Below are 13,545 nucleotides of genomic sequence, written 5' to 3' on the forward strand. Positions count from 1 at the left end.
AAACAAAGCCCGAGCGGTCGCGAAAACCTCAGGGCCACAAGAATTCAAGAAATCAGCTCTCTTTTTACCTCCAGAAAGGTCGGTGAAGTCGTTTGCCTCTAAGAAACATTCGAAGCGTTCCATATAAGCTTCCCAGACCTCAGTGGATGGGTCAAAAGGGGCAAAATTCGGTGGAGCCATTGGAATTCTTCCTCTTCCTCGTTGCCAGTGTTAAATAGTTTGTTCAGGCATGAATTAGGCCGAGGTTGCGTTTAAACAGAACACTTTATTAAACAGCAACAGGCATTGAGAAAACACGAACAAGGCTGAGGAGAACTGACAGCCTATTTATACTCCTTAGCTTGTCAAACGATAACCAATCAGCAACCACAGATACTCCTGCTTTAGGGAGGCCACGCCTCTTGGCCAATCACGGGGTGGCGTCCCCAGTTGCCGGGGCCACCGAACACAACAATCAGGGCTGCCTGGATCCCTTCCCATCAAAGGGGGCTACTCTGGGGAAAAGAAGAGCTGAGGGCAAAGGGAGCCCTCTTTCTGCCACCCAGGATCACCCCCCAAAAGACCCCCCTTTTCCATCTTCCCAAAAGAGAGCTCTGCTTTCTTCCAAGGGGTGCAAGTTTCTTCTTGGGTCCCTTGTATTGTCCCCCTTCAACGCCCCCCCTGCAAGCCCCTCTGTATTGTGTAGAAGGGTTGGGGGTCCTGGGCCCTCCAGATGTGGGGTAAGAACTTTCTCCCTCTTCCACTGGGGAGTTGGCTGGGAATCGTACTTTTGGGGCTCCTTCAGATGTGGAGGAGAGACATCACTTTGCTGTGCTGGGTAGTTATCAATATTCTACTCTGAGATTTGTGATAGTTTGTGTGTGTGAGAGGGGGGGGGAGGGGAAAGAGAAAGAAACACTAGAACAACCCCAGAACTCCACCCTCCAACAGATATCCTGGACCACAAAACCCATAATTCTCTCTTAATACCAGACTTCTCCCCCCCACCTCCTGGGAGAATCCACCGTTCATTTCCCATGGGGAGGGGCAGCCAGGCCCTTTTAGCAGCACCTGAGAAAGGCCCCTTGTAGCCCCCCCCAACAGCCCCCCAAAAAACCCCCCAGTGGCGCCCATCCGAACAGTTCAACGCAGGGAAAAGGAGGGCTCAGAGTGGAGCCAGATTGCCTCGTGAGTCCCCCCCTTAGAACCCCTCCCCAGCTTGAGGGAAGCCTCCGAGCCTTGCTCACAGAACGCCCTGAAGAAGCAGCCTCAGTGGCTTCAGAGGACAAACGGAGCATGTGCGAGAGAACGTTGCCCGCAGTCACTCCCAGATGGAGGGGGAAGAATTCCACATGGGAGGATCTTTTGCAAGGAAACTGGAACTCCTTTCCGCTCTAGGACTCAACACCTCTCTGGCCTTAACCCTTGCACTGCGCCTCAATCAGACCGGCGTAGATGAGGCGGCCTATGTACGCGGACTACCTGCTGTCAATTGGCGTCTCCTTTGTGTCCCCTCATACACTCCCCCCACCTATCAGATCTAACTCCGCTTTGATGGCGGCACGAAGGAGGCAAAGGCACGTCTCTCACAAGAGGAGCTGCCATGGCCGGCAGGGACCAGCAGGGGGCGCCCTTCGTAGGCAGAGAAGTCCTGGCAGCCTGCGAGCCTCAGAAGGGAATTGAGCATGCGCGTCTGCCCTTTGCCCGTCTCTGCTTCTCTCACTCCCCCGCCTGATGGAAAGACATGTGGGTCCCCTCTCCCCTCTCCCCCCTGCCCTTTGCACCCAGACACCTTCAGCCCCCCCTACAGGGCCAAGAGGCTGCAAGGGGGCCTGGCAGGAGGGAGGGGCCAGGAGGAGCATCCCCAGGGTCCCACCAGATGGAAGGCTGCAGTGGGGGGATTCTTGCAAGGAGGGGGGCTTCCTATCTCCTCCCAGACACAATCACAGCCAACGCAGGAATTTCTCTCCTTTTAGGCTTCTTTTCCTCTCCCTGCCAGGAAAGTTTGGATGCTCTTTGGGAACCCCAGGAAGGAATCCCTCCTGCCCTTTGGGGGTCTCCCCAGCATTGCCAAGCAAAGGGTGGGTGGCCACTGTCCCCCCCCCCCCGGACAATCCAGGATTTCCCTGCAGGAAAGGAGCTGCTGGCAGCGTTGCTGGGGGTTCCATTCAGGGGGCTGGGAGGGGGGGCATTTTGGGACACCTCCTGGGAGGGAGAGAGAGACAAGCCTTCCCCTCCCTCTGTGTGTGTGTCCGTGTGTCTGTCTGGGCCCCTTATGGATCTCCAGCAGAACGTTGGGTCAATCGTCTCCAAGACTTGGGTGGGGGGAGGTTGGGGGACCCTCGTGGGAGGGAGTGGGATCTAAGTCCCCCTACTGTTACATCAGTCAATCAGTCTGCCTGCCTGGCCCCTTATGGCCCCTCAACTGGACTGTGAGTTTGGAGGGCTAATCCCATCCAAGACTCAGCCTGGCTGGATCCCTCTCCCCTCCGCAGGTGGGAGACCAAAAGGATGGGAGAAGGTTGGGAAGGGCCGTTTCTGCCCAAGTACAAGAATGGGATCTCTGGGCAGACTCCCTCCATCCACTTAGGGGACCCACTTGAGACCCCAGAGACGGATGCTTGCCTGGTCCTGAAGAGCCAGCCTGGAGGGACCAGAGATCCCAGGCACTTTGGATGCCCTTCTCAACCAGAGACCCTGGAAGAACCGCTGGTGCTGGCCCAAAGGGATGGAAGCAGATTATGTGCCCGGAGCAGGTGGGCAGAGGCCCCAGAATGTGCTGCTGGCTGCCCCGAACCCTTTCAGATCAAGAGAAATCAGAAAAATCCCCCTTTGCAAAGCCAAAGGAGAAAACAGCCTAGCCAGGACTGTGTTGTGGGGGAATGCTGGTTATTTGGGGGGAAGAGGGGCAGCTGCATCCCATCGGATTGCACCCCCCAAAATACTCTTTAATCTGGAGGTGATCAGTGGGATCGGTTGGAGAGAGGAAAGGATCTCGTGTGACAAGGAAAGCTCCCTGTCTGGAGAGGTAAAGAGCTCGTGGAACAGGCCGAGGGAATTCCTGGTCTCCAGAAACCACTTTCTTCTTGGCAGGTCCATGAGGTTCCATGTCAGCCCCATGGAAAAGGGGGGTTTGCAGGGCAGCAGAGGTGGGGAAAAGCCCCCCCCCCGGTCATTCTGGGAAATGGGCCTGTTGGGAAGCTCTGGCCAAGCCTCAGGACAAACAATCCACAGGAAGGAACCACACAAGTTTTGGTCTACAACATTCCCACTTCAAGAGTTGTGTTACCCAGAGGGGCCCTGGGAAAACAGCGGCTGCCTCCACCATCCTTTGTGGCTGAAGCAGGAAGACCCCAGAAGCTCAGATGGGGCACCTGGGGGTCCCGGAGCAGCTCCGGCCATCCTGTCCCTGGAGACCAGAGCTGGATTTGGGAGGGGGGAGGGGAGACCTTTCCCCAGCAGAAGGCTTCTTCCTCAGCCCGGAAGAGGAGGAGGAGCCGCAGGGGGAGGATTCCCAACAGGGGAGAAGAGCTGATCCCTTTTCCTGCATCTTCCATGCCTCCCTGCTGGTCTTTTCTGGGACGGAGGCCGGAAAGAAAAAATCTCTCTTCCCCTTTGCTTTGCCCGGATCGTTTCCCTTCTCCCGGCTGGCTCAGAGCCTGCAAAATGGCAGCAGAGAGTTCGAATTCAGCCCTTCTTGGCTGCTGCCTTTGACTCCCCCTTTTCTTGGCTTCCAGGTGAAGGGGCTGTCAGGGAGGGGACCCCTCCCAGGCAAGAGGGAACCTGCACAGCCCCCCCCCTCAAAACAGCCACACTCTGTGTATATGTGTGTGTGTGTGTGTGTGTGTGTGTGTGTGTGTGTGTGTGTGTGTGTGTCTCCCTGGGGGATCTAACTCGGGGCTCATCCCAGGGGAGGAAGGGCTCCGTCTGAAGGCAGCAAAGTCCCAGGACTTCCCACCTGCCCCCATTCATCCCCTTCTGTCACAGTCGCACTCTGGCCTTTTGTGTGTAATTGTGTGTCTTTGTGTCGAATGTCACTTCACCATTTGGGAAGGAGGCTTCCAAATAAGTCTATAGATGGTCCTCATCTTATGACCATAATGGAGCCCAGAATTTTATGTTGCTAAATAAGGCAGTCGTTAAGTGAGTTTTGCCTCATTTTACAACCTTTCTTGTCTCAGTTGTTAAGTGAATCACCACAGTTGTTAAGTTAGCAACACGGTCGTTAAGCAAATCTGGCTTCCCATTGACTTTGCTTGCCAGAAGGTCCCAAAGGCCATAACCTGAGTCCGAGACACTACGACTGTCATAAATTTGAGACAGTTACCAAGCATCTGAGTTTTGATCCCGTGACCATGGGGATACTGCAATAATTGTAAGCATGAAAAAGGGTCATAAGTCCTTTTTTAGTGTCCTCCTAACTTTGAACCGTCACTAAAAGAACCGTTGTAAGTCGAGGTCCCTTTGTTCTTTGTCCAGCATTGTTTCAGCAGAGACACAACTGTCCTCGCAGCTGCCTTCTGCCTTAGTCGGAGTCCCCGGATGCTCTCCAAGGGCAGCCCCACAGAGAGAGCTCTGCGGTAGTCCATCCTTGGAGTGAGCAGGGCGTGAGTGGCCATGAAGGGAGCCAGGTGGCCCAGGAAAGGGAGCAACTGGAGCAAAACCCAAAACTCTGCCATGATCCCCCCCAACCATGGCTGCTCCCTGATCCTCAGGCAGGAGTTGTGGCTCCAGAAGGACCCCCAGATCAGGCCCTGGGGGGGGGTCTGGGCTGGTGCCCCCCATTCATCCATCCTCAGAGGTGATAAAGTCCCAGAACCAAAAGGAGAAAACAACTGAGTGTCCTCTCGCTGCTGCGTTAGCAACGAACGTGAAGAAAACGCCCCCGCCCCTTTCATTCCTGCCAGGTTCAGCTGAAGGTTTTGTCCCCCATCCAAAGCGCTGGGACCTTCAGGCACCTGGAGAAGGACCCTGGTCTCTCTTCCCAGGACCCCTTTGTCTTCCCAAAGAGAGGAAAGGAAAGTTGTGGGTGCTCCAAGAAGCAAAGTCTCCCCTTGTGGAGGGGCAGAAACAAGGAGAAGGAGGGGGCTTTCTAGAAGCAGGAGGGGCTCCTGGAGGAAAAACTCCTTCAGGCCCCATTTCACTCCCCTCTGCAGGAGATGGAAAAAAGGTTTACGGTTTCTTAGAGGTGACTTTTTCCTCTTTAGTCCGGTCTTTCCTGCCACTCCCTCATTCTCTGAGTCTAACGGAAGTGGGACCCACTTAGGAATAGAGACAAATCAGTTTCTCTTGTGACCAACAGGAAAGGCCCAGCAAGGAGGCCTTAAATTGTCTGGGACGGAGTTATAAGGAAAACAATCTCAGGGAAAAAATATTGGTGAGGGTCAAAGAAGACACACAAAGTAGGTAAATGGATCTCTTGTTCTTGTATTTTAATGGGAGTTTCTTTATTTGTGTCTAGGAGTGGATGAGCCAAATCTTGCCAGGAACTGTACGTAACCAGGGAGGAGAATCCCCTCCATCTCAATGAGGACCCCAAAAGGCCGGAGGAAAAGCAGCCAGAGAGCCAAGAGGAGAAGCCATTTCAACTCTTGATGGGTGGAAAGAGTCTCAGGAAGAGGAGATCCCTCCCTTCCCATCAAATGATCCCCTCAGGAGGAAACCAGATCCATGCACAGAGTGTGGAAAGTGTTAAGTGTGGGTCGAGTGAAGAGGCAGGACTCTCAGCTAAGACAACAGCTCGTTTATTTGGTAGACTGGTACAAGAAGTGAGTGAGCTCCCTCTTTTAAAGGGAGCTGTCTGACAGCTCAGCCACTGAGATCTCCTGAATTTCCCACCTGTAGTGTGAACCAATCAATTTAAAACACCTGTCAGATCCCTAAAAGTGATACTGCCAATCAATTGAGAGAAGGGGGAGACTTGGATTTGATTTATTAGCATTGCCTGTGTCAACAGATATTTTACAACCTATATCCTGGCACCAAAGAGCCCTGAGATCCTCTTAACGTGGAGAAATGTTTATGATAGCCGTGTGAGTTGTTTCACTTTAAAGGATAACGGTGGGAATGCATGTTTGTTTCAGTTCTCAGGGAAACTAGTAAAGAAAACATCTTCACACTTGTGTATTGGCTGCATTCTGACTTAAAGGGAGGGGTCTCTACTGCTTTAATCCTACTTGTTTTGCCTAAGGGTATTCAGCTCTTTCTTTAACTGGGTTGCTATCACTTCTGCTTAATAAAAGGATCCTTTTGAACTATCATGTTTCAAGAGTCTTTACTTTCTTAAGTTGGAAGGAGAGGCGGTTGCCTGGGAGCTTCTCTGCCCTCAGCCTGATGGAGAAGAGGCTGAAGATAAAGAGCAAAATTCAAAGCTTTGGGGGGGATGAGAAGGAGGCAAAAGCTCCTAGAATTGCAGAGGGAGGGGGGCTTAAGCCCCTTCCCCAGCAAAGGCTCTAATGAAGAGGGTCTCCTCAGCTGGGGGCTCTGGAGGGGCCACAGGAGACCCCCATCTTCCTCAGAGTCACAGAGGGTCCCCTCCAGGGTGAGGCTGGCTGTCTTTTCCCTCAGGGCAACCCCGGATCCCCCTCGGAAGACCCAGCCCTGCATGGCTTCTCCCCACAGGAGCCTCTCCTGGAAAGACACGGAGCCCAAACAAAGCTGGAGAATCTCCAGGGGCTGCATCCCCACCCCCAATATTCAACCCTGGGACCCATAAACCAGGAATGCCCCAGATCCCCTCCTCCTTTCTGCCCATCCTGGGCTTTCTCCGTGGGTCTGGGCTTTGCTTTCCCCTGAGTGCCCCATGCATGGAAAGAGGTGGCTGAGTAACATGGGATATGATCTCATCTGTTTCCAGGACTCAGAAGATGGAACCTGGAGGGAGATTTTGCAGATCTGCTTCCCTTCCCCACTATGAGGCTCCCCAGCTTCCTCCTCCCAAGAGGGGCTCCCCACTCAGCCGGGCAGAGTCCTGTCTGGCATCCCTGCAAGAGCCCCCTTGCCTGGCCTCTGCATGGGAAAGGGTGGCAGGGGAACATGGGACATGGGCTTCTGTATTCACAGGTCTCTGAAGATGGAAGTTGGATTTTGAAGATCAGCTTTCCATCTGCAACACGAGGGTCCTGAGCTCCCCTTCCCTCCCTCCCTCCCTCCCTCCCTCCCGTCCCCACATTGGCTGAGAGGCAGCCTTGATTTCTCTATCTCTTTTCACTTGGTTTTTTTCTAACGCCCCCCCCTCTCTCTCCATCTCTCTTTTTAATTCTGCAAAGTTCTAAAAACTTTTAGTTTTTCACTAAAGTTGATTTTGCTCTTAGAGACTGGCTGCACTATTGCATCAGCCCTTTTCTGTGATGCCCTTGAGCATTAGCTTTCAAAATAAAGTAAATTTTGGCTCCAACTCAGCTGGCAGCTATTTCAGATCTGTGACATGCTCCAGCATTAACTGCCCCCCCCCCAGTTTTGTCTTTCATCACTATGCAAACAAATGTCAGATTTATTTGTTATTTCAGCCACAGGTGCCATGTATTCCCTGCATGGAGCTCCCAAAACTCTCAATTCTAGATAATGGATTTAATTCCATCTCTGCTCCTGTTGTTTTGAATCACTTAGGGATTATTTCCCTTTCATTTCCCTCCAGAGAATTTCCCAACCATCTTTGACTGCAAGAACTACTTGAATTATCCAGGGATCCCTCCTGAGAGGGAGAACTGTGATAAAAGTTTCAGCTCTGCTCTTTGGCCCAATCCTCCAGGGGAGACTTATGGGCAGAGAAATATGGAGGTTTGGGACAGGCAGAGTCTGTGGTCTTGAATGTACGTCTCTCTCCTTTCCAGATGAAGCTGAGTGTTTCTCTGTGTTGAGAAAAAGCAACTGGATCATATTCCACCTTGTGAGAGTCCTTTGAATTCTTCTAATTCTTCTTTAGAAACAGGAAAGGGATTCATTGATTCACGCCATGAATTATGGACCTCCTGCTTCTGCTTCTGCTGCTGCTTCTGTCCCATCCAGTCTCTGGGAAGCTGAGAATGAAATGCCCGCTGAGTTTGGAGAACCAGGATGGAAAACCATGGAGCTACTACAGACCAGGAGACCATCTGATCGGTATAGTCACCAATGGAAAGGAAATACAGCATACAAAGTTGCTTTTCAATGTGGCTCCTTCTCTTCAGTTTGTTTTCCATGATCCGTAAGTCATTCAGGGTGATGGAGTTGCAGTCCTTCCATTCTAACACTCTCCTTCTTTTCAGTTTTTTATTTCTTCATTTATTCCTATATTGGGTAATATGTCTAATTTCCTGAATGATTTTGATTTCCATGGCTTCTCTCTTTCGTCTGATTTTGTGAAAGAGACTCAAAAAGGGGTCTTAAAAAAAGCTGAAAGGGCTGCAGATTATTTTCCTCCCTCTGTTCAATCCTTAATTTATCACTTGGATAATGAATTTTATTTAAAGTAGTGGTGGAACCAGTTGTAGTTGCTGTACCTCAGCCCATTTCCATATTGTTTAACTGATCTTTGCTTTTGGATCAATGTTGGTTTAAGGCTCAATAGGCTTCTGGAGGATTATATATATTATATAAAACAAAAGTATTTGTTTTGGCTGTTGAATATAATAACTTTTTTTTTCAATAGGACTTCTTACGATTTTTCTTATTGCTTACGATACATTTTCAACATTCAACTGGCCAACAAAAATTCCCATCTCTTGCACAATCTCACACTTGGCTACAACATCCATAACAACTATGTGAGCGCTTTCCACACTTCAGATGCCTTGCTGGACATTCTCTCCACTGGAGAATCCAATGTCCCCAACTACGGCTGTGGAAGGAAGGAGAACCTCCTGGCTCTTCTTGATGGAGCTGAGAGGGACATCTCCATCCAGATGTCAACATTAGGAGGCACCTACAAAGTCCCACAGGTTTGTGTGTGTGTTTCTCCTTCTGGTAGTGAGGGGTGGGTGGTGGTGGGTGAGCAATAGATGCAATCATGTCTTCTCCATGGAATTCAAGAGCTGCTTTTCTCCATATTAGCAAAAATCTCAATATTTTACCCCATTATGTTCATCTTGAGATTAATCATAAAAGGCCTGAAATGCAAGCAATACATCCCTGGAGAAGATATTCTACCAACTATTTAATTGATAAAAAAAGGTTCCATTTTAGGCCCAGTACTCTTCAATATCTTCATCAATGATTTGGATGAGGGAAGAAATCATCAAATTTGAAGACAACACTAAAGTGTAATGGCTTAATGGGTGTTTTAAATTACTTGAACTATTTTAATTTAAATTTTAAATTGGTTTTATCGGGATTTTAACGCTGGCCAAGTTTATATAATTCTCTTAATTTGGTTTTAAAGGTGTTGATTTGTTTTTGTATTGTTTTAACATGGCTGTACACCGCCCTGAGTCCTTCGGGAGAAGGGCAGTATAGAAATCTAAACAAGAAAGAAAGAAAGAAAGAAAGAAAGAAAGAAAGAAAGAAAGAAAGAAAGAAAGAAAGAAAGAAAGAAAGAAAGAAAGAAAGAAGAAAGTAAGTAAGTTGCAGGAATAGCCAACAACCCAGATGGATGAAGATCCAGATGGATCTAGATATACTTGAACCCTGGGCCTATCTAACAAAATGAAATTTTGGTCTACGAACCCTGTTATTAACACAGCTGCCTGCAATTTACTGCTGGTTCAAATCTCTCCAAGGCTCAAGGTTGACTCAGCCTTCCATCCTTTCTAAGGTAGGTGAAATGAGGACCCAGTTTGTGGGGGCAATAAGCTGACTTTGTACAAATATACAAAAGTATGAAGGCTATTGCTTAACGCATTGTAAGCTGCCCTGAGTCTCCGGAGAAGGGTGGCATATAAATCAATTTTTTTTAAAAAAATAATAATGTAGAGAAAAGTAAGGTTTTATACTTAGACTAGAAAAACCAAATGTCCACTTACAGATGTGGTAAAATCTGGCTCAATAAGTGTAACTGTGAGAGGGATCTTGGAGTCCGAGTGGACAATCACTTAAATATGAGCCAGCAGCAGCTAAAAAAGCTAATTCAGTCCTAGGTTCTATTAACAGAGGGATAAAATCAAGATCACATGAAGTATTGATATCGCTTTATAATGCCTTGGCAAGACCACACTCGGAATAGGGCATCCAGTTTTGGTCACCATATTATAAAAAAGATGGAGAGACTCTGGAAAGAGTGCAGAAAAGATGAACTAAGTTGATTAAGAACCTGGAGACTAAAACATATGAGGAACAGTTGCAGGAATTCAGTATGTCTAGTCTAGTGAAAAGGACGAGGGGTGACATCATAGCAATGTACCAATATTTGGGGGGTTGCCACAGAGAAGAGGAGGTCCACCTATTTTCCAAAGTACTAGAAGAAAGACAAGAAACAGTGGATGGAAACTAATCAAGGAAAGAAACAACCTAGAACTAAGGAGAAATTTCCTAATAGTGAGGAATGGAATGTCTACCCTTCAGAAATTGTGGGTGGTCCATCACTGGAGGCTTTTAAGAAGAGACTGGACAGCCTCTTGTCTGGGATAGTATAGATAGATACAGATTAACAGAGTTGGAAGGGACCTTGTAGGTCATCTATTCCAAGCAGACTCTACACCATTTCTGACAGATGACGGTCCAGTCTCTTCTTGAAAGCTTCCAGTGATGAAGCTCCCACAACTTCTGAAGGCATCTTTATCTCTTTATTTCCAGGTTGAATCTCTCCTTGTTCAGTTTCCATCCATTATTCCTTGTCCGGCCTTTGGGTGCTTTGGAAAACAGCTTGACCCCATTGGAATAGTTAAAAGGAGTAAGGCAGGGATGTCCCCTATCACCCCTACTTTTTATTTTAACCTTGGAAAATTTGCTAATTAGAATCAGGACAAACAAAGAAATACAAGGACTAAAGATTAAGAGAGAGGAGTACAAGGTCCAAGCTTTTGCCGATGACCTTGTCTTCTTTATAGAAAACCCATTGGAAACAACCCCGAAATTATTAGAAGAGATTGGAGAATTCGGAAAAGTAGCAGGTCTAAAAGTCAACAAGGAAAAGACAAATATGATAACAAAAAACATGACAACAAAACAAGTAGAGAAATTAGTAAAAGATTCAGGATTACAGGCAGTTAAAAAAGTGAAATATCTGGGGATACAGTTGACGGCTAGAACCATAACAATAAAACAAGATAATTATGAACCTTTAGTTCAAAAAATAAAAGAAGACTTAGAGAAATGGGGGAAATTAAGACTATCTTTGCTGGGGAGGATAGCAGCAATAAAATCAAACATAATGCCAAGGCTGCTTTATCTATTCCAAACAATACCAATAAAATTGGACAAGAAATTTTTCGATAATTTGGATAAAATAACCACAAAATTTGTCTGGGAAGGGAAAAAATCAAGAATAAAATTAAATATACTACAAGATGATAAAACCAGAGGGGGATTTGGCTTGCCGGCATGGCAAAAATACTATAAGGCTGCAAGTCTACTTTGGATTAAGGAATGGATAACTTTGGATAACCAAAGGCTGTTAAATTTGGAGGGACACGATTTGATGAAGGGTTGGCATGCCTTTATTTGGAATACAGGGAATAAAATATTTAAATATTTTATTTAAATAAATATTAAAATATTTAACTTTAATAATCATACCATCAGAAAATCTCTAATTAATATATGGCAACAAATTCGGCACAAACACTACATGAAAATCCCCGGCTGGCTATCAACGATAGAAGCAATAACCTATCCCAATATACTACCTAAACAAAAAATACTAAGATACAGAGAAATACTAGATAGACAGGGGAATCTGAAAACTAGAGAAGAATTAATGGAACAAGGAATAGCAATAGACTGGTGGCCATACTCACAAATAAAAACAAGATATAGGAAGGATCAGGAGGACGGAGGAATAGAGATAAAACAAAACCGATTAGACAAATTATTAGAATCCAAAGAAGGAAAGTTAATTTCGAAAATTTACAAATATCTACTTGAATATGATTTGGCAGAAGAATTGGTTAAAGGGCAGATGATAGCCTGGCGAGGAACATTGGTCACAGCATACAATTAGAAGAATGGGAAAGAGTGTGGGAAAATAATTACTCCATGACAAAATCGGTGGCCTACAAAGAAAATCACTATAAAATGTGGTATCGATGGTATCTGGCCCCCGCACGATTAGCAAAAATGTACCTAAATGTAAATCCGACTTGCTGGAAGTGTAAAAAAGCACAGGGAACTTTTTATCATGCTTGGTGGCTCTGCCCAGAAATTAAGAAATATTGGAACAAGATTAAAACATGGATAGCAGAAATAACAGATTGCGAAATTGAATTAGAACCCGAAATTTTTCTATTAGGTATGATCAAAAAGAACATTAGGAATGATACAAAATACTTAATACTTCACATAATAACGGCGGCCAGACTAGCAGTAGCACAACTTTGGAAAACAAATAGATTGCCAACTGATCAGGAGCTAATACAAAAGATATATACATGCGCAGAAATGGACAAATTAACTTTAGAATTACAAGATAAGGAGGACTCAAAATATTTTAGAATTTGGAATAGATGGTACCAGTGGATAAATCAAAGGAGACCAAATGGGTAGAGATGAAAATTAGATGAAATTACTATAAGTAAAATGAAAGCACTGTCAGATAGATAGAAAATGAAATATATCACTGTAGGTTTGTATATCTGTATATATATAATTAGTTAGTAGTTGAAGTTGATTATTGTATATGTATATGCAAATTTGTTTCTTGATAAGTTAACGTTTAACTTAATCAAGGCTTTGTATGTTTTAAATGTTTTTCTTTTAAGAATGAATAAAGTTTTGCTTTTTAAAATTAAAAAAAAAAAAGGAAAATAGCTTGACCCCCTCCTCTCTGTGGCAGCCCCTCAAATATTGGAAGACTGCTATCATGTCTCCCCTGGTCCTTCTCTTCACTAGACCAGCCACGCCCAGTTCCTGCAACCGTTCATTGTATGTTTTAGCCTCCAGTCCCCTAATCCTCTTGGTTGCTCTTCTCTGCACTTTTTCCAGAGTCTCAACATCTTTTTAATAGTGTGGTGACCAAAACTGGATGCAGGATTCTAGGTGTGGTCTTACTAAGGCTTTATAGGGCGGTATTAGTTCCTCTCTTGATCTTGATTGCATCCCTCTGTTAATGTGATTTAGGATTGCATTGGCTTTTTTGGCTGCCACTGCACAGTCTTGACTGATATTTAATTGGTTGTCCATTAAGACTCCAGGATCCCTCTCACAGTTACTGCTATTAAGCCTGGTTTACTGCTTGAACAGGGGGTTGGACTAGAGGACCTCCAAGGTCCCTTCCAACCCTTTTATTTTGTTATAAGTTCTGTTATAGGTACACATGTTTAGCCTGCTAAATTTCTGTTGGAATACACTGATTTATACAGATAATGTGATTTTATCATACTTAGACATTGGATTGTATAGACTTGGATTGTTTTGTCTTAATAATTATCTAATAATTTATAAAGCAAGTTCAAAAGTTATGGTCTTTGGGAAATGACATCATAGCCATAGATGGTC

At 46.1% G+C, this 13,545-nt stretch overlaps 1 protein-coding gene across 1 annotated transcript in view; it reads left to right on the forward strand.

The window, feature by feature from the left end:
* Positions 1-7,940: 7,940 nt before the first annotated feature.
* The window catches only part of LOC139326227 (vomeronasal type-2 receptor 26-like), a 29,908-nt gene continuing 24,303 nt past the window's right edge, over positions 7,941-13,545 (forward strand). Inside the window, exons 1-2 of the mRNA XM_070956382.1 lie at positions 7,941-8,164; positions 8,609-8,897. Coding sequence (XP_070812483.1) covers positions 7,941-8,164; positions 8,609-8,897 — 513 coding nt within the window. The remainder of the gene's footprint in view (positions 8,165-8,608; positions 8,898-13,545) is intronic.

Source organism: Pituophis catenifer, unplaced genomic scaffold (genome assembly GCF_029215685.1).
Source record: "Pituophis catenifer annectens isolate HBS135680 unplaced genomic scaffold, rPitCat1.0.hap2 SCAF_19, whole genome shotgun sequence".
In the NCBI taxonomy this organism is placed as follows: domain Eukaryota; kingdom Metazoa; phylum Chordata; class Lepidosauria; order Squamata; family Colubridae; genus Pituophis; species Pituophis catenifer.